General features: G+C 31.8%; 1 protein-coding gene across 2 annotated transcripts; it reads left to right on the top strand.

The window, feature by feature from the left end:
- The first annotated feature begins 5095 nt into the window (after window positions 1-5095).
- On the top strand, window positions 5096-18829 carry LOC127709986 (uncharacterized). Of its 2 annotated transcripts, XM_052215689.1 has the most exons (9): window positions 5096-5275; window positions 9194-9303; window positions 10684-10819; window positions 10953-11078; window positions 11900-12052; window positions 12572-12679; window positions 14140-14211; window positions 15186-15261; window positions 17331-18829. In XM_052215689.1, exons 1-9 carry the CDS (start codon window positions 5146-5148, stop codon window positions 17623-17625), a joined length of 1206 nt encoding a protein of 401 aa, XP_052071649.1. In that variant the 5' UTR covers window positions 5096-5145; the 3' UTR covers window positions 17626-18829. The 2 variants fall into 2 exon arrangements, with proteins under 2 accessions (XP_052071649.1, XP_052071650.1); XM_052215690.1 differs by lacking the exon at window positions 5096-5275 and having other exon boundaries at window positions 9164-9303.
- Window positions 18830-21206: the final 2377 nt, after the last annotated feature.

Raw genomic sequence — 21206 nt, 5'->3', positions numbered from 1 at the left:
GAATGTTATGAAAAAATTCGAATTTGGAAATTTTGATAGGTCAAGGTCACTGTTGTTTAGCAGCTGAATGAAAATTGTAAATGTGCACCCTATAAGTACAAATGTCAATCTCAAACCATATTTGGCAACATAAATATCAAATTAGTCCTAAATATAGAAACTATAGTTATAATCCTTTGAATTATTCGAATTCATTTTGCTTTTAACGCAGTATATGTAGGGGCGACCAGCTGTCTAAACGTGACGCTGCGTTTTCCTTGAAATTTTAGCTTTGACCTTTGACCCAAGTTCAAGAAAATCGTGACCACTGTAGACAACGACGACATCAATATTTCGATGAGGCTTGTTCTCCTCTTTCCAATGATATCAAATACAGCCGTGTGTTATTCCGTTAACCCAAATCGATAAAATTCGTTGACTGGGCACCCTACTAATAAATTCTATGAACACTTTAAGAATTTAAACTCTTTAAATCCAAAATATGAATGTAGGCTAAAAACTTTAAAATCAGTTTTGACAAAATTGGAAAACAAATGTATGCCTTTCAATGAGATGGATTTTAAAATATCAGAGAAAGAGATCACATCAACAATTAATAAATTGAAAAACAATAATGCTGGAGGAATACAACTTATAACTAATGACATGCTTAAAGCAGGTCAAAATATTTTAATATCCCCTCTTTGCTTTTTGTTTAATAAAATTTTAACAGTTGGCAAATACCCAACTAATTGGATAAAAGGGTATATTTCTCCAATCCCCAAAACCGGAGATCTCTCAAAACCAGAAAACTACAGGGGTATTGCAGTAACAGGGTCCTTAAGCAAACTTCTTAATTCAGTCCTTAATAACAGACTAGATCACTTTCTGGAGAAAAACAGTTTTTTTCAATCCTGTTCAAATTGGTTTTTCTAAAGAATCTAGGACATCAGATCATATGTTTGTTCTTAAAGCCCTTATTTTCAAAACGCATTCGACACAGTCATACATACTGCCATAAATGTTAAACTCATGAAAGCCAATGTTGGTGGGTTATTTTACAATTTGCTCAAAGATATGTATACTTAATCAACATTATGTGTTAAAATATCTGGTGAGTTAACTGAACCTTTTGGCTCTAGTGTTGGTGTCAGGCAGGGGGATGTCCTGAGCCCAAATCTATTTAAAAATTTTATAAATGACTTTCCAGATTATTTATCTGATTCATCGAGTCCATTATTTATAGAATAACTAATCGAAGAATTCAAATAGAGAAAAATATTCAACGAGTGACCGAACAACACATTAATTCACGAATGCGCGTAGCGCATGAGTTAATTATCAGTGTTGTTCGGTCACGAGTTGAATATTTTTCGATATTTGAATTCTTTGATTATTTATTCTTTTTATTACATTGGCAAATGGCTTTTTTATGAAATTAAAGTAGAAAATGTAAGGAACTATATCTTTTTTTACGCATTCACAATTTGTTTTGATCCGACGTTATCGACGTCTTGACAACGCCTATTGTTGTATGACGTCAGAGGAGTGAAATAACCACGTTTATTTCACATGTGAAATTATCGGTTTTTATTTCACTGGGAAATCAATGTAATTCATTGCAACCAATGTAATAATTTTAAATAAACTTAGAATTGATTGTCTAATGTATGCAGATGACGTTATTATACTATCACATTCTGCTATAGGCCTCCAAAACAAGCTCAGTAGATTACAAAAATTCTGTGATGACTGGTGCCTAAAAGTAAATATAAACAAAACCAAAATTGTAATATTTAATAAATCTGGAAAGTTATTACGTGACACATTCACCTTAATTGGACAACCCAGGAATGTGTGAAATCATTTAAATACCTGGGCATCATGTTCTCCTGCTCTGGCTCCTTCACTGGATTACAACATGAACTTCATAAAAAGGCAAATAAGGCCCTATGGAAACTTATAACACAAGTTGATCATGGAAAATGGTTAACTACGGACATATTTAAAATTTAAATGTTCATTTGAACGTGAGAAATATCTGGATTTTATTCAAGACTTCAAAAATAGAAAAAAACTATACAAAGTTCAGAATAAGTAATCACAAACTTAAAGTTGAAACTGGACGATATATTAAGCCAAATTTGCCTTATGAAGAAAGAATATATGACAGGTGTTTTTCTGATGATGTTGAGGATGAAATTCATTTTCCTCTACAATGTTCTTTTTTTAATCAGCACTTTGCTATATTACCAAAGAATGTCCATCTTTTTCAAACTTGTCTTGTCTTAACAAATTTATATGGTTAATGACTATGGAAGATACAAAAATTACATTGAAAATAAGTGAATTTATTTCAGAAAACCTTCCAATTTAAATGTATGCTAAAATTAAATATCTTATATTCCATGAAAGTATTATACAATATATTGTTTGCTTCATTTTAGTACAAACATTTGTACACTACCAATGTACCCAAATAATAAATTGTTGTCATGATAATCATTGTAAAACTGTTGTATTTTGTGTATATGCCCCTTGAGGGCCCATGATTGGACAATAAAATCTTGAATCTTGAATCTTGAATCATGGTTTATCCATGGGTTTAAACATTCGGCATAGTCAAAGCTGTATCCACCCTCCATTAGTTCTACTGTTATATATTTATAAGAAATAATTTTCCATATATTTCTGACATTGCATATTTTGTTCAGACATCGTTTTCATCGCCGTCTTCTTCAAAAATTGCTCGTTGAGTAAGTTGATTCCTACATTCCGAGGACCCTCCACATGATAAAATACTTGTACAAGCTAAATTCTGTGTGTAGCATACTCAACTTTTATTTCAAGCTCTCTACCCTTGCATGTTAAAACAGTATCTTGGAGGATACTAGTATCTGATGACAAATATCCCTCGAAGAAAACCGGTTTGTGTTATCAATTTTTCACACAAATGTGTTGTCTTTAAAAACAGTCAAGAGATCTTCATAAGATTTTCAATAACGGCTTTTAAAACTATATGTTAAGAAATTATGATAAGAAAAGTAAGTCTTAATGGGCAAATTTTTTAATGGCACTACATGGATAAAACTAGAGGATTACGAATATCTGACAAAAAGTCAAAAACAAGATCAGCGAACATCCTTAAACATCGGTCACGGTAAAACCACGTAGACTATGTAGCAATCAAATGCAGAGATAAAGAAACGAAAACATCATAAAATAATTACAATACAGAAAAGATAAAAATGTTTTGCCGTGTTCTAAACTGACAAAATGAATTTCACATCAATCCTAACAACATAGAGAGATATCCGTTTCGCCAAAAAAATAAATTCCTTATTCCGGCGCAATTGATACTTTTGAAAAATAAAATTTTGCGAAAATGAAATATCTTCACAATAACAATTTGGGCAAAAGGACTGCAGCAAGAAAATGCAAGGTGATATCATGAAACAATAACATTGGTGTGTTAAGTAAGATGAACCAAACAAAGATCTTAAATCAACTTTCTATAATAAAAAAGGATAAAATAAATCCCAGTTTACTAGACTAATCTTTAAAATATCTAGATTAATCTTTGTTGCTAAAACTCTTAAAAAATGAAAATATTAGATTCACCGAAACATGAAACAACACTGCGTACACGTGAATATAGAATAAGAAGAAGCCAACATATAATTACCATTAAGGAACGAAATATAATCCATAGGAAAAGTTATCCCGTTTGTCATAATATATTTGCAATTGGTATGAAGATTTCCGTGAGGAATTTCTAATTTGAAGTTTATATTATAAAAATATTCAAGAATAATTTATCAAAACTATATATAGTCATTAATTGGTTTAAATATAGTCCAATAAATTCAACCAAGGAAATAATTGAAATTAGTAATACCATAACCAACAATAGTTCTCTACGGAACAGATGAACATTGCCATGCATCTTGTTGTTTTGAGCCTTTTTGTGTCTTTTTCTGGTAAGTTGTTCTCTTTTTTAAGTGAAATCTGTTTGGTATGTTATGCTTTTCGTGAACATTTTTAAAAATCGAAAAGACAAGAAATGAAAAGAAACGAAAAGATAGCAGATATATTTAAAATGTTGTAAAGCTATATAAGATCACCATGTACAAAAATAATGAATTAAAAAGGACAAATGTCAAACGAATTCTCCAAGAAATATTTGGGAAAAAAATGCCAAGGGAAGATGCCTCCACTTACGAAACGAGTGAAACTGATTGTTACTAAAATGAGAGTCGATGCTTTTAGATCACAAATATCATTGCAGATAAATGGCCTTTACATTATAATATACAGACTTTGGCCAGAAAATGCTATGTCTGGCCTGGACTTGTACATATTTTTTGGTCCCAAGTCTGGCAAATTGTTTATTAAAAGAAATAATGCACTATAATTATGTTTTTACAGGAAACTATTGCATTTGACACCAATTACACTTCAATTATAAGTATACTAAGTCTTGCACATTATCATTAGAAAAGGGTCTATTTTATAGCTTAAAACCTTTATAGGCTTAGATTCAAGGACAAGCTATAATAAAAGAAAAGATAAAATCATATGTAGGTCAGATATAAGTAGAAATATTTCCTTATAGATAAGTTTTCGAACTAATAATATCATGACTAATGAATCATGTACGTAAAATAAAATTTTGGAGTTAATTCAGTAAGAATAGTTAAACGTCGAGGAAATTAACTCTATTCATGATATTAATTTCCTCGACGTTTAACTATTCTTACTGAATTAACTCCAAAATTTTATTTTACGTACATGATTCATTAGGAATCCCAGTTATTCTGTCGAAGGTCGGTAGTTCTCACCGGGTACCCCGACCTCTTCCAGCATTAAAATCTGGAAGCCATGAAATATATAAAAGTGCTGAAAGTGGCATAATACACCAACGATTAATCAACCAATTTGACTTTTCTAATCAGCTTTCTATGATAAGAGGGACACAACTCTCAGAAAAATATTCCAATCTAAAAGAAGAAGTTGAACAATTCTGATTCATCTTACTTACACAATAATGAATACATGTATATAATGTCTATTGTACTAATTCTAATTTAATTAGACAATCTGCACTTTTAAGCAGGGTCTTTCTTCATTGGACTTCCAGAAAGTAACTGGACAACAAGTTCCAAGATGTGCTCACTTGCAGGGATAGACAACATCAACAACATTGATATATTCAATGAATCATCGGTGATAAATAAAGTGGAGAAAGCTTGGACAGGAACAACTGTGAAATACACAAAATGGGCAGCGTTTATAGGTTTGACTTATATCTCAAATCCCAAAAGTCTAAGCATTTCAAATGATAAATTCGTTTTAGTTTTGGACTGCTTTCTTTTTGCCTTACTTTATTTAACTTACTTTGTTGCATTATTAATTTTACTTATTTAACATTTTTGGGATTGAAAATTCAAATGCACGACATATCCTTTTGAAGATGAAGGAAATAATAAAAACAAATTACGGGTAGATATATTTAAACAAATTATTTTGTACATCACAAGTTACAAAACTATTTATAGATTAATCTCATGGAAGCTGTATAGTTTCCACAATTACCAAAATTTTCATAGAGAAAATAGACGATTCAAAATACAAACGGAAAAGTGATGCTTATTTTCTTCAAAGGGGCACAAGCTACGAGATATATAAAAAATCTAATATATGATTTTTTTTTGTTCAATCATTAATGAAAGTGAAATAGTGAAATAATTATTCGCTTTAAGCCGCCAGTATGGTTCAATTTTGTCAAAATAAGCTAAGAAACATTGATGATGAATTATTCACATGCAAGTGAATAATTCGACCTCATTGAATCCGTATTCATGTGAACTTCAATTTAACCCCTTAGCTAGAGATGGATAACACGTGAATTGTATGTGTAAAGTTATTTAAAGGAAAAGAATGTCAACATTGAAAGTGAAACAAAGGTAAATCATTTGATTGACTGATCCGATCCACAAAAAATCATTCTTATACAGGTAAAAACGATGATAACCATATATTTTTAATCTATAATATGAAATTAAACAGACCTAGAAAAATCCAATAGCACGAGTTCGCTTAATCTATTTATATCTTTATTTATGTTTACATCGCTTATATGGTCATCGGATGACTTTGGAGGTCAACTCGATAGTTAATTAGATGGCGTCTAGACTAAAATACACACGAAACGAAGCTACGTGTTATCATGCGCATGTCCTGTTAATTGTTTATTTTAGACGTTAAATAGTTTGGATAAATGTTTTACATTGTTATAAATCAAATATGAGAATTTGAGTCAAATCGGTGAACATGAATTTGACAGCTAGTGCCCCTCTAAAGTTCAACCTGAATGTTGATAGAAACATCGTTAATTGAGATTGTCGTCCTTCTTATGACCTTGATATTATAATTTTCTGATTGAAATCTTCATACCAAAATTAATGACAAACCAGACAAGTTTTAATTTCATATAGCTATTATCCTTTGTTACAGTGTCTTCTTCTTGTGGAGAGTTCATTTGTGGTATTAAGTATAGGGCATTTTGGGTCAAAGTTAAAGGGGCACTAGCTACGAGATATATAAAAAATATAATATATGATTTTTTTTGTTCAATCATTAATGAAAGTGAAATAGTGAAATAATTATTCGCTTTTAGCCGCCAGTATGGTTCAATTTTGTCAAAATAAGCTAAGAAACATTGATGATGAATTATTCACTTGCAAGTGAATAATTCGACCTCATTGAATCCGTATTCATGTGAACTTCAATTTAACCCCTACGCTAGAGATGGATAACACGTGAATTGTATGTGTAAAGTTATTTAAAGGAAAAGAATGTCAACATTGAAAGTGAAACAAAGGTAAATCATTTGATTGACTGATCCGATCCACAAAAAATCATTCTTATACAGGTAAAAACGATGATAAACATATATTTTTAATCCATAATATGAAATTAAACAGACCTAGAAAAATCCAATAGCACGAGTTCGCTTAATCTATTTATATCTTTATTTATGTTTACATCGCTTATATGGTCATCGGATGACTTTGGAGGTCAACTCGATAGTTAATTAGATGGCGTCTAGACTAAAATACACACGAAACGAAGCTACGTGTTATCATGCCCATGTCCTGTTAACTGTTTATTTTAGACTTTTAATAGTTTGGATAAATGTTTTACATTGTTATAAATCAAATATGAGAATTTGAGTCAAATCGGTGAACATGAATTTGACAGCTAGTGCCCCTTTAACGAGATAGCAACCAAAAGAAAAAAAAAAAAAACACAAAATCTAAGCGGAATCTAGAGTTCAATATACGATCTTCGACAATAGAGAGTTGTACGGATTTACTGAGGAGATATTGATTAATTATTCACTCGCAGGAATTTGATTAAAAGTGTGGCTTTATTATTTACAAATTAAATGAGTATAAGAAATATTCTTCAATATGTTTTATTTTCTTCTATAAAAAGGAGAATTGAGATGTGTGATATACGTCAACGATACAGCGACAAAACAATCAAGGTGTCCATACAATATGTCAATCTCTAGATCGTCCAGCCTATAAAAGCTGTGAATGAATTTAACAATAAAAGATCTGCTATTAACAGCCAATTCTCCAATTAACAAAAAAAAAATTAAGGTAAGACAATTATTGCCAACGTCCATGACTTGATGCAAGCACATGAAAATATCTACTCTACTCTCCCCTCCTCTGAATCCCAATCGGTTCATCCAATTTTTGTCATTTGTCTTTATGTTCGTTTTTTTTTGGTGCTTAATGCAAATCTGATAAGACAAACCCTGATTTTGCTGTTTTTTTTCTAATGTTTTGCTGTTACGCCACTGTCCTAGTCAGGAGAGGGTTGCAGGCTCACGATTATATTAACCCCATAGTATGTAGGCCAGTGGTTGTCATTTGTTGCATTCTGTCATAATCATTTTTGTTTATTGTTGCAGCATAAATCAGCCCGTTTGTTTTCTAATTTGAATTGTTTTACATTTTATCACACAGAGGCTTTTAAAGTCAACTATAGGGCATGGTTTAGCTCATTGTTTAATGCCATAAGTCGACCTGCAGTTATACTCGTTATTCGTCTATACTTTGATTGATAGTTTTCTCATTAACAATCAACCAACTTGAATAAAATTGAGAATGGAAATGGGGAATGTGTCAAAGAGACAACAACCCGACCACAGAGCAGACAACAGCCGAAGGCCACCAATGGGTCTTCAATGCAATCTATTTTTATCTTGTTATACGCAATTACATTCTTGCCGTTTGGTATGTGGTGTCTTATAGTTGTCTCATTGAAAACATACCCATGTCAAAAGCTGAAAAAAAATCAAACATTTAAAATAAAACTTCAGCAAAAGTAATAAACAGAGTCATAAGGATAGAATTAACCACAACGTACTGTGTTATTTTTATTCCTAATTTTATCCCCACTCTAAAAGTGGCGGCTATTTTATAATACTAATACACAGTATACAAGGTATAAATCATCCGTTCGTCGGACAAATTATTTTCGTCACATTTTTCTCAGAAATTACAAAACAGAATGACTTCATGTTTGGTGTGCAAAGATATCAGATCTGTCAGATACCTAATTCCTGTTTGCCGTTTATATGTTGCGATTGCTGTACGTGATAAATACATTTATTATTAAACGTAGACAGGTTCGATCAAAATTCACCACCAAAAAGTTCCAATCGACGATCATTCATCACTTATATTTTTATAAGAACTTGACATTTAGTCTCATGATAACACAATGATTCTTTGTGGTTGGCTTGCTGTCTCATTGACGTATACCTTACATGAAGGTAGTAATGGGGGTACCTTCATGACGAATAACGGTAAAAATTCTTGCCAAATGACGTTAACGGTAATTTTTGGTGCATGACGATAAAATGTACACTTTCTTTTAGACGATAAAAAAATCGACTGATTTTGACGCATAACGTTAATTTTTTTCCAAAAATGACGCTAATAATAATTATTTGAGACCTCTGACGAATCACGATAAGGATATTTTGACGAATCACGGAAAAATTTTAACCAATTTGACGCTAACGGTAGCCGAAAATGACCGTTTGACGCCTGACGGTAAAGGGCATTACTACCTTCTTATATCTCCCTTTATTTATCACAAACAAGTTGTTTATGTAAATACTTGATAACAGGTTGCGGAAGGAGATATTCATCCATTGATTCTGGGAGAAGCATTAAAACAATTGAAGATTGTTTACGACATTGTTCTGGTTATTCATCCTCTACATACTTTGTCATGAAGGTAAGTTATATCAAATATAAACCAAAACGATAAACTAGAGAAATATTATAACGACAAATTATTTATCATCAAAATGGGCGTAAGTAACTTGCAAAAAGCAATATTTTCCTCGAAGAATACTCTCAACAGACAAATCTACGTTTAAATTTAAATGAAATCTGGGACAAAATATATTATCGGTATACTATTCCCAGTTTAGATCAACGGATATTCTAGTTCACAAACCGAATGGTGTGGGTCTATGTGCAGTCATCAAAACTGAATGTCGCATGCATGAACAAAAACAAATCTTAACACCCATGACAAACTGCAACAATCATCTTGAACTTAAAATACATATTTTCAACGTCACGTCATAATAACGTTGTTGGTAGGCTGTTGTCTGCTCTATGGTTGGGTTGTTGTCTCTTTGACACATTCCCCATTTCCATTCTCAATTTTATTTATTAAGAATTTGCTACTTTACTTTATTCAATCATTGCAACTAAAATAAAAAAAATAAAATAAGGAGATGTGGTATGATTGCCAATGAGACAACTATCCACCAAAGTTCAAATGAAGTTGATGTAAGCAATTATAGGCAACCGTACGGCCCTCAACAATGAGAAAAACCTATACCGTATGGTCGGCTATAAAAGGACCCGACAAATATGAAAGAATTCAATTGAGAAAACTAACGGCCTAATTTATAATAAACCAATTTACGAAAACAAATATGACAGACATGAACCAACGACAACCACTGAACTACAGGCTCCTGACTTGGGTCAGGCACATAAAGAATGTGGCAGGGTTAAACATGTTTGTGAGCGCTCAACCCTCCCCATATCCTGGGACAGTGGTGTAACAGTACAACATAAGAACAAACTATAAAAATCAGTTGAAAAAGGAAAACTCATCAAATAGAAATACATCTAACAAAAACACAGAGTGGACGTTGACGGGTACTTGTACATCCCAAAAACGAAAAGACACTAAGTACAGATCTGAGAGTACTCGCAGTTACTGACAGCTAGTTCAAAGCCAATAACAACTAATGAAAAAAATCATGTATCTAAGACTAAAATATCAATCAGTACACATCCAACATCCAATGGATTTAGTGTAAAGACGTCATTAACAGTCAGAGAAAAACATGACCTTGTGCAATGCCAAACTATAAGTATCGACAGATTGTAGTACCGTGAAAGTACATATGTGTAATATTTAGTATGGTTTAAATTTACTGATAACAAAATCAATATTAATGCCAATAAAAACAATATTCAAAGATTTAATTACATTGTTGAATAGGTAACCTTTTAGAATAAGTTTATTTAAAGGATTGATAAAGTCAAGTGAAATGATTATTCTGTATATACTGTTCTGTTCTATTTTAAGAGCTCTACGTGCAGTTGTTTGTCTGACAAACCTGAAACCTATGATGATATTAATGACTGTCGGGCGACATGTACGCACACTTCCAACACACCATGTCAATATGGACAGTCAGCTTTAGTATTTGCATTTGTTGAAGGTAAAATTTTATGTCTACACAAGTAGAATTATACTTCAATTTAATAATTTTCATCTTTAAAAACTGTTTATGTGCTAGATAAATAGATTGATATATTGTTCTTGTGCATAATATATTTTGATTTTTGTTGCAGATTCCAATATACAGTTGTCATCTAAGTATATTGAAAATGAGTGCCTTTCAACAGAAAAAAACAATCAAATCTTAACTGTAAGAAACTGCAACGAAAAACATTTATATGGATGCAGAAACACATCATGTAAGGTTTAATTTGTATATTCCCCCCCCCCCCCCCCCCCCCCCCCGAAACATATGCTATTTTACTTACTTACTTCAATCACTCAGTCAAATCTAGAATTTCGAATTCAAAGATCAAAACTGTTATAATCATATAATTCATAAATATATAATACCTACTAATCCAAGATACAAAACACAGGATCTCAATATTAATGACTACATATCTAAAGCTCCTTGACTTACACCTACATTTTGTAGAATCGAGACGACTATCTTAATGTGAACATTTCATGTAGCAACATTGAAGAAGCATTCTTAGTTGACACGATATTTCAGGTATTGCATTTCTTTATTAGGATTAATTTTCCTTGATATAGAATGTTGACAAAAAAACTACTAAACCAAGCATTTGTAATCACGGCTGTCATTAGGTATATCGAGACAAATGGTCGCGATCGGATCGAATAAGATCTGGGTTTGGATTGTGAAAGCAATTAAATACAATCAAACTTCAACCACGGTTTTTGGTGCATGGGGTTCGTGTTGCTCTCAGTCTTTAGTTTTTCTATGTTGTGTTTTGTATACTGTTGTTTGTCTCTTGGTCGTTTTTCGGATTTTTACCCTGACATCGTCTGTTCGTTTTCGACTTATGAGTTTAATTTTCCCTTTTGTATCTTTCGCCTTTTTTTTTCAAAATCTTTGGAAAAAATCCTCTTCATTATCAAAAGGCTGTGACCTGTAGGTGCTTACATTTTTGTCCTTCATGGTCATCCATACCACCTTTCCTTATTTTTATATTGTGATAAATTGATAAAATAGTGATTGTCCTTATATTTGCAGCAGTGTTATCAATGAAATCGTGGTATGATTACCAGGAGGAATGTTTGAAGGAAGGAGTATTTGTACTATATGACAGAAACACTCTCGGAAGTCACGCTCATTCAAATGAAATATACTGGACTCCGATTTTTAGGTCCCATACCGTGTCGTCTGGTAATTGTTATATTCGCAATTTTTTCAATTCACAGATTTCTCAGGTTATTCCTGATCTGATTTCCATAACGCTGTTAACTAGGCTAGATTTTTTCCTCTTTTAGGTAACAGTTTTTTTTATTTACATACAAATGATTCTATCGATCGGGTTTTTTTTTGTTTAATTATTTTGCTTATAATCATACGAAGATATGATATGATTGCCAATGATACAACTATCCACCAGAAATCAAATGAAGTAAATGTATTAGTTGTTTATTTGATTATCATGTTTATAGATGTTTAAAATTGTTTCATTTTAAGTGATATAAAGATTTTTACTTATTTATCATATTCAGTACTCAACGTTTTTTCCCTTCAAGCACATCGTCATGCACATCTAGAACTGATGTCCCGTCAGTTCTTTCTACTAAGAAAGACCTCGATCTTTAATTATATTTCATTACTTTAAATGTTTTAACAAATGAGTGACAAAGAAATTGAATTTTCAATAATGGATTTAAATTACTATATTTGTAGGAACTGCTGTAGAGAGAGATTTTTGTATTGCATTGTCAAATGCTGAGAACAGATATTTTACAATAGAAAGCTGTTCAACTCTTTTGCCTTTTCTGTGTTCCAAAACAAGTAAGTAAGGATATTTTATTTATGTTAAATAAAGATGTGCGCAAGTCATACACATATATCTCCCAGTTGCAAGTAAGTCAGGGCTTGCGCTTCCTACTATAGACAAAAGATAAGATAGCTAATGAGATGTGGGTTTCTAATGTTAAAGTTGAAGTAATCTCTTTGAAAGTTTTACGAACGGACGCCATCGTGTTTTAATTGATCGTTATGAAATATCCATGTCAGATATGAGCACGGATATGTTCGATACGTCATGTAGAAATAGATCTTCTAACTGTTATAGTGAATCCATATGCTTACTGTATCACCTCAGCACATAACATGCATAAATAACTTACTAATGACATTAATACTCATTTAGAACTTCTGAGTAGATATCTTATCTATATATTACACAATAAACGGTACGAATTGTTGACCATTATTCATAAAAAGAAGGGTAGAAAACGTTGTGTTAAACATAAGTAAATGCTCCATTGTGGTCAGATCACCTCGTGGCAATACTCAAATCCCCAAAGTGTGCTTTTACCATATTTTTTTAGATTTTAAGATCAGACATAAAATTGAGAATGGAAATTGGGGAATGTGTCAAAGAGACAACAACCCGACCAAAGAGCAGAAAACAGCCGAAGGTCACCAATACTTATTTTATATGTGTGGATAAAGAACCCTTATCCTTGTATATATATTCCTATGGATCCGGTGTAAATATTTGGTGGAGGATATTCAGTGTTTTTATTTATACGTTTATACCGTACTCCAGGTTCCAGGAGGTGTGCCTTGATTGGCAGAAGATATTAATAGAAACAGAAACATAGCCACAATCCGTTCCCTACTCGTTAAAAATCACGTAATGCGACTTTTTTTTACTAGACTTGTTCTTGTCATATGCAACACAACGGGGGCCACATATGAAACATGAACTGCCTTTCTCTACATGAATTCATCTTTTTTAGTTTGTTCTTAAGGGGAGTTAATAATTTTTGAAAACAAGCAGTGCACGGCTAGGCAAATCAATTTATGAATAAATTGCATACGTCAACATGAGAAGTGTACCGGCGAAATCGAAGTGAATTATAGGTTTGCACTCCGTACGTCAGTTTGTCCGTCCGGTAAGTTTTTTTTGCTTTTTCTGTATTTGATGAAGCAATATATTAGGTATTCGGTATTCAGTTACATGACAAAAACTTACAGATGAAGACAAAGTGTCATTCTGGTTGAAGAAATTTCGTTGGAGATTTGACCTATGAAAACAGAAATTTGCTTCGAAATATCAGTTTTCCACCCATTTTACTGCAATGCCTGAACAAATTGATAAGGTACAGTTCTGTGAAAGAATTAGCAAATTAATGTCTGTCCAGTATAAGTATAAACTCATCCAATGTAAACGTTATAGTCTGTAGGAGACACTGTACTGCATATGCATATGGAGTCATAACTTAAAGTACTTTTATATTTAGAAAGGGAAAGTTCAAAGAATGGCAGTGAATCGGACATAACGCACCATCCTTTAATAGCACTTCTTACATCAGGTAATTTCCCAGCTACATGAATGCATGTGTACCATCAGTACATAACATGCTTTGCTTCATTTATAGCTTGCACGGCGTGACATTGGCTTGAAAATAAGAATGGAAATTTAGAACTGTAAATCTGAAGAGAGAATGAAAAGGGTTAAGGAAAAAAAAAACGCACAAAAAACTACAAAACACACCCACTGTTTCCAATGACTTTTAAACAAAAAAAGTAATAACAAACGATGTTCAGTTAATAACTAATTAGTCAAAATATAAAACAGAATACAATGCGATTGAAAACAGTCGTTATCAACTGCCTCTCATAATGTATTAAACTATTGTGAATCGACAATGTAAGAATCAGTCCTGCCATGCATACAGCACCTTCATACGATTCCAAAATACAGCTATTATATGACAAAACATTTCTAATAAAATCTGAAATTACTTTTTCTGATGAGTCATATTGATAATATTGTTAATCCTTAATTGCTTAACTCTGGGACTATATATATAATTATAATATTACGTCCCAGCTTAACTCTTGCTAAAATTATAGAGCTGATTTCGAATAGACTGATTATTTTCATTTAACCTTCTTAGTTATTGACAAATTATATTTTATTTTTTTTTCATGTATTTAAATTGTCCTACCAAAATGCATTAAAATCATCAAACTCGCTTCACACTAGCATATAACATAGAATACTTTTTACTGAAAAGATAAATTCTCTCTATTTTTTTTAAAAGAATCTAATTTTTTTTTAGTATCTTTTTAAAGAATGAAAATAACTCTTTAAAATTTGATTGCGTCCGAAACGCTTTTCTGGATTTACCTTCATCACGAATATTCAAAGCCAAATATTTGAAAGTCGAGGATGTATAAGACCCGAAACACGGGTTATAATGTTTTCCTTTAAAACAAACTTAATTAATAAAGTGTAATAAGTATACTTGTAGATGTTTATTTATTTATTTGTCTATTTAAGTTATTATAGCAGCTGCTTTGCTAATCATTTTATTGATATTTCTGATGATAATGATCAGCTCCAAAACATTAGGAAGGTAAGTTCAGTGGGTTTCAATGAAAAACATGTCAGTTTAAAACTTGTTTGATTGGCTTCCGTTCAAAATTTTTGTGAAAGCCAGGTCAATGTTTATTGTACATTGTATATTATATGTTTGTACATAATCTGCCGGTGACTAATATTGTCTAGAGACCTTACTGAAATAGAGGACACGAAAACATCAACATGAGCAGCCATGAAATATTGAACATCGAAATTAAGATATCAATTGCAAATTACTTCTCATGGGGTATTTCTGAGGTGAAATTTCAAATTTCTTGCCCTCCTCTACTCAAAAGTACATTCATTTTTTATAATAACATTTTTATGCTAATAAGACAACGAAAAAAAGTTTTATCAGGTTTTTCTTTTATTAACCTGTGCACTTTTTTTGTAGAAGCACGTGTCATCACGGCTGTAGCACTTCATTTTGATATGAAGGTCATTTTTTTAATGACGCGCGATTGTTGTTAGCCAATCAAACTAACGGATTCTCGTGAAACATACATGTAATCAATGTAATTATTCAAAATTGAGAGTAAACATATTACGATGATTGTCAATTATATTAACATTGTTTGTAATCAAACATAGAACTTCTTCGTTTTATTCGTCCAATCTGACTGAATTTAAAAAGTAAGCAACTGAATTTCTCAAGTGACGTAGTCCTTATAACAGTAAGAAAATCAATTTATTCATATATTAAGAAGAATCAATAAAAAAAACAATATACTAGTGGATCCAAAATTGTTAACTTTTTTTAACAGTTGCACTTGCGCATTCAAGCTGTTGACTGAGGGTGCAATGTTGTAAGGTATACGATTTCCAACAAATTCTTATATCATCTGATTACTAATGAGTATCAATAAAAAATAATACGGACCTCATCCTCTAGAAACGCCTATTATCCTAGACTTGTAACCTTGTGGACAGACTTCGGAGGGATAAGCATTTCTAATAACCTATGGAAGGAACCATAAATGGGTCATTATTTCTCATACCATCTATGAACTGAAAGACCTTCAACAACACGGCGCTCGATAAAACTTTTTATACTGCAACTATTTGTGTTTATTTCCTAAATTTAGTAACACAGCTATATTTTGTGCAATGTCAATTTCATCATGGATCACTTTTACCACAACCAGGGGTTCATTAAGGGATGAAAATAAGTTTGAAATTTGTGTTACAATTTAGATAGCTGTCAATGTATTAATTTATGCATTCTGGTCAATGTCAGAAAAATATCAACTTTTTTGTATTCGGCACAAAACTTCGCCCTTCCCCAGTTTCTCAGCCTCGTACAAAAAAGTTTATATTTTTCTGACATTGACCTAATATTGTATATATCCGTTTTTCGTTCCTTTAGGAAAGTTTTCAAAAATTATCGTAAAGGAGCACAATGAAGTTACGATTTTCCGCAAATTTGTATATCAGTATGACGATAAATAAATCAAATATGAACCAATACCCTTCGGGAACTCTTCAGGTAGCACCTGCCTCATATTTATTTGCTGCCACAGGGAGCACAAATGGTAGAAAGGGTTGATTTGCGTCTATGTCACTATTGTATTGGAAGACCGCCAATTACATGACACCGACAACATAGAGAGCGATAAAAGTATTTCCGGAATTTTTTGTAATAACACAAAAAGTAGGCTCAGCATACGATTTCACACATATTTGTAAATGAAGAGCTTACATCACAATTTACAGCAAATTTGAATATCTAATTGCCGAAAAGTAAGATGATGCATAAAACAAACAAGCACCATTATCAGTAACATGCTTGCTATGGTGCATTTAAAGCTTTCTATATGTTGGTTAATTAAAACTATAAAATATCCCAGACATATATGACCGTAGATTTATTTTGCTGAACTAAGAAACTTTTGCTATGATTTCCCATTTAAGAAAACCTAAGGTTCACGTCGTATTTAATATATCATGTTTAAAGACGCGATTCTTGGTTTAATTCATATAAATTAATTAACACAGTAATACGATGAAAAATCTAAATTGATAGGGGAACATGTATAAACAAATATATCTTTACATATTTTATAGATTGAGATTCTATAAAGAAAAGTTACAAAAAGTAAATGAAAGGTTACAAGGAACAGAGTTTTCAGAATATACTGGTTTAGAAGAAGTCAATGTAGAAGGAAACGAATCTGGTTATAGAGAACTGTCTCCTAATATGCAACAGCTTTCAACAGAACGTCATGCGCATACACCAAGAGATCAGCTCGATCACCAAGGTTACTTGGTACCTGAACAACATTACCAAACCATCCAAGAAAACTTGCATTACGCTGAGACTGGTATAACAGAAAATACATCAATGGTTCCAGTAAACTAGTTATATGATGGTCATCTGGATGGTTTTGTGCGTTTTTGTAAGGATACATAGAAGCGAGAGAAATAAAGACTGAAAACCCCAACTGTCGAATAAAAAAGAAAGACACACACATATTCACTTACCTGTTAACCTACCTCATAATGTATCATCTGAGCTGTTAGTATTTCTGCACCTGTTTTAGTATTGGCTGCATATGATTGTATTCCTTTTTTGCATTCTCTTATAATCTGGATAACATAGGTATATTATTAACATAGGTCTCAAACCAATTTAGACATGGTGAATTTACAATCTATAATTACACATTTGTTTTTTAAAGTGACTCGTGACTACTCCATTTAGGAGTCAGGCCTCACAATACACAATTAATCTGTTTGCCTATTACATATTAACAGCTGTATTGAACATTTAAGTTTAGTGAAGTTATTCTTATACATGTACTTCTAATTTGCTAGTAGGGGACAAGGTTGCAGTTTCTTGGGATGGAGCCCTTTTCAGAGATTTATTTTGTGAAATCATGAAAAACACAAGAATCCTCAGGTATCAAGGTTGGAAGGTCTCGTTATGTTTAAGTTTTATAAAATAAAATAAGTTTTACTGAATATTCTCCCTGGATATTCAGTATAAATGTTACAGGGATACTTGATGGAATGCTGTACAGTAAATATTTTGTTAAAACAGCAAGGAGTGCAATAAAGAATTTATGAATGTTAAAAAAAGAAAAAAAAGTTATTGGGACAACTTCGGGGTGCTAAGAAGACTTATAGCAATTCAAAATGCCCTAACCCAGCATCATTAATTTCCACTGGTATTTTTCCTCATCCTTCAGTATAGTTTGGATAAATTTTAACCTCTCTTAAAATCTACAAGGATCTTTCAGGAGAACTGTTCTACTATGGAACAGTTTTATGGTAGATCCTGTGTGACCTCTATTAATACAGGACCTACCTATTGTCTTTATTGTTAACTTGTTCTCGTCCTGAATATGCATGAAATATTTGCCACTGGACGTTAAGTAAACAAAAATCAATCAATGTTATGTGTTTCTTCGACTGATGGTTTGAAATTATCCCCTTGGTATCGTCTTCCTTTTCTTTATCAAGTAGAAGTCAACCAGTTTGTTCATAGTTCAATGATTTAATTAAAAATTGAAAGCTTCTTTTTTTGTTATTTTATTAGGGTGTAAAAGTGTTGACCGAAGCACATTTTGCGCTTCCGCGCTTAATTCTAAAAATGTGTGCACGATCCCAATAAAATTACAAAAAGAAGCATTCATTTCTTATAATTACGTTTTTATGCTAATAAAACCAGAAAAAAAAGTTTTATCAAATTTTCTTTTATTTACCTGTGCACTTTTTTTATGGAAGCATGTGTCATCACGAATGGAACATTTTATTTTGATATGAAGGTTAATTTTTGAATGACGCGCGATTGTTGTTAGCCAATCAAACTAACGGATTCTCGTGAAACATACATGTAATGTAATTATTGAAATAACAAGGGTATTTAGAAAAGCAGATGCAAAATATATATATGAGTGTGTTTTGAGTAAAAATGTAGGACTCATATTTGTCGCTATGTTGTCTGTCTTTACTATTTCCTTCCATATGTCCATCCATCTGTCAATAGACTTTACATGTATTTATATGCATCACTCTTCTTACATCGCTAGGTAAATTTAAATGAAAGTTCACAATTTAACACAGTACCTATGAAGATGTACATGTAGTGATTTTGTTTACAATAAACACATTCAAATAAGGTTATCTTAACAGCCTTGCGAGTAGACTTTTTAGTCTGGGAAATCATGGTTTATTTAATCTATAAGTTGAAATAAGCTTTGAAATAGCTTTCAGAAACTGTTAAGTACTCTTTTATTTGTTTTTTTGTTTATTGTTTTAGCATAAATTAGGCCGTTGCTTTTCTCTTTTAATTGTTTCACATTTTTTATGCCCAAGCATGAGTTTTATAATTTTAGAATATATTTCTTTGGTTTTTCTGTATTTTATTTATAAAAGACAAAGTTTTTTAAAGTTAATATTTACATAAAGTCTGGGGTAACTTGTTTAGACATCAATAATTTTGTTACACCTTTCATGGAATGATACAATACTTGAAGGGAAGCTTCTTAGTGATCAAGAAATAGCATCTGAAGAACAAGAATCAAAAGTTTTCTGTATTTTACTTAGAAATGAACTTAATAAGCTGCAATGGATCAGCAATCAGAGACAAAACGCATGGTTTCGCGGAACCCTTTAAGAACTTTTTAGTCTACTAACGCTGCCACCATCCTAATAAACAGCACATAAGTGCTTTGACTTTTGATTTTTTTCGTCCGTAGCTGAAACACTGGCGGTTATCGCCTCTTGTACTTCAACTGATATACTATATTTCTGTTTTAATAGGCTTGACTTTACGTTTGAACTGTTTTTCTTGATAATGGCATTCCACAAATCTATTTTTTGTTGTGTGTAAATAAAAAACATTTTACAAGTCAACTGTGTAGCCTCGTAATATCGTACTATCTTTGAATATAGTTTGAGTGGAACAGACTCCCTGTCTGATCAAACAAAAATGAAACTGCTTTGTCTACACGTGAACCAAATAAATAATATAAAAACAAATTACTTAAGGTTCATTATGTTACTGTCAAAATGTTCAATAGTTTGGAATTTGAAGATGCACATATATTTACCGCCGGTATTGAATGTTTTTGCTCATAATGTGGCATAGACATCTTGTTAGATTGCCTTTCGTTATATTGGAGGTTTTGTAATGTCCATTGTAAATTGTGTTTCTTTTTTAGATCGAATTGTTGGGTCTTTTTCTCACCTTTCAGCTATATGCGTGTAATCAATCGGTAATGTAATGGTTGTAATGTTGTGTAAATGAACTTTTTTTTCTTTATTTTTTGTGTTAATAAATATTGCCTTTGTACCAATATGGAAAGGAAAAATTTTGCGTCGAATTAAAATAGCTATGTGCATTATAAAATAAGGAAATATTTTTCGATGTGTTTTTGTATTGAAATAATTAATCACACATAATTATTCGTGCCTTTCCCAACAAATTGGGTTTCCTTTTTACAAAGTTATTCTACAAAACAATATATTTACACCCAACCTTAGAGGATTTCTAAAATATATAGGCACCAAACATATTGATTCCACGTATGGTATGAACAAATACAATTGGTCCGTTTTGTTTATTTCATTACTTTAATTAGTATTTTCTACAGATGTGTTTAGTTCAAGATGGTTTATAAACAAATGTATGAATACTACTAGCTATTCATTATATGTACGTGTCAGATAAACCTCGCGGAAGTTATAATACAACGAAAAACAATATGACAATAAGGACATCATAACAGCTAATTTTGATACACTTAAACTTTGTATTGGAAACAATCATTTTAAAATTGTCATAGCTTTTTCGCACTTTGAAACACCTACCTTGGTCAAGGTAATTAAAACATTAAGGTCATACAAAAATTACCAAATATAGGCATAAAATAGCATTATTAATACAACGTTTCAAATGAATCAAGGAGAAAAGGAAATAAATGTTCTAAATTTCAC

This window comes from Mytilus californianus, unplaced genomic scaffold (assembly GCF_021869535.1).
Source record: "Mytilus californianus isolate M0D057914Y unplaced genomic scaffold, xbMytCali1.0.p SCAF_7, whole genome shotgun sequence".
NCBI lineage: Eukaryota > Metazoa > Mollusca > Bivalvia > Mytilida > Mytilidae > Mytilus > Mytilus californianus.
The sequence above is the reverse complement of the archived record's forward strand: the minus strand, read 5'-3'. Positions and strand labels throughout refer to the sequence as shown.

What these genes read in the sequence shown, in the direction of transcription:
- LOC127709986 (XM_052215689.1), top strand. Translation starts at nt 5,146, where the DNA reads ATGTGCTCACTTGCAGGGATAGACAACATCAACAACATTGATATATTC. An exon ending in AAAATGGGCAGCGTTTATAG is followed by an intron (nt 5,276 to 9,193) that starts GTTTGACTTATA and finishes ACTTGATAACAG; the next exon opens with GTTGCGGAAGGAGATATTCA. An exon ending in AATAGCACTTCTTACATCAG is followed by an intron (nt 14,212 to 15,185) that starts GTAATTTCCCAG and finishes TGTCTATTTAAG; the next exon opens with TTATTATAGCAGCTGCTTTG.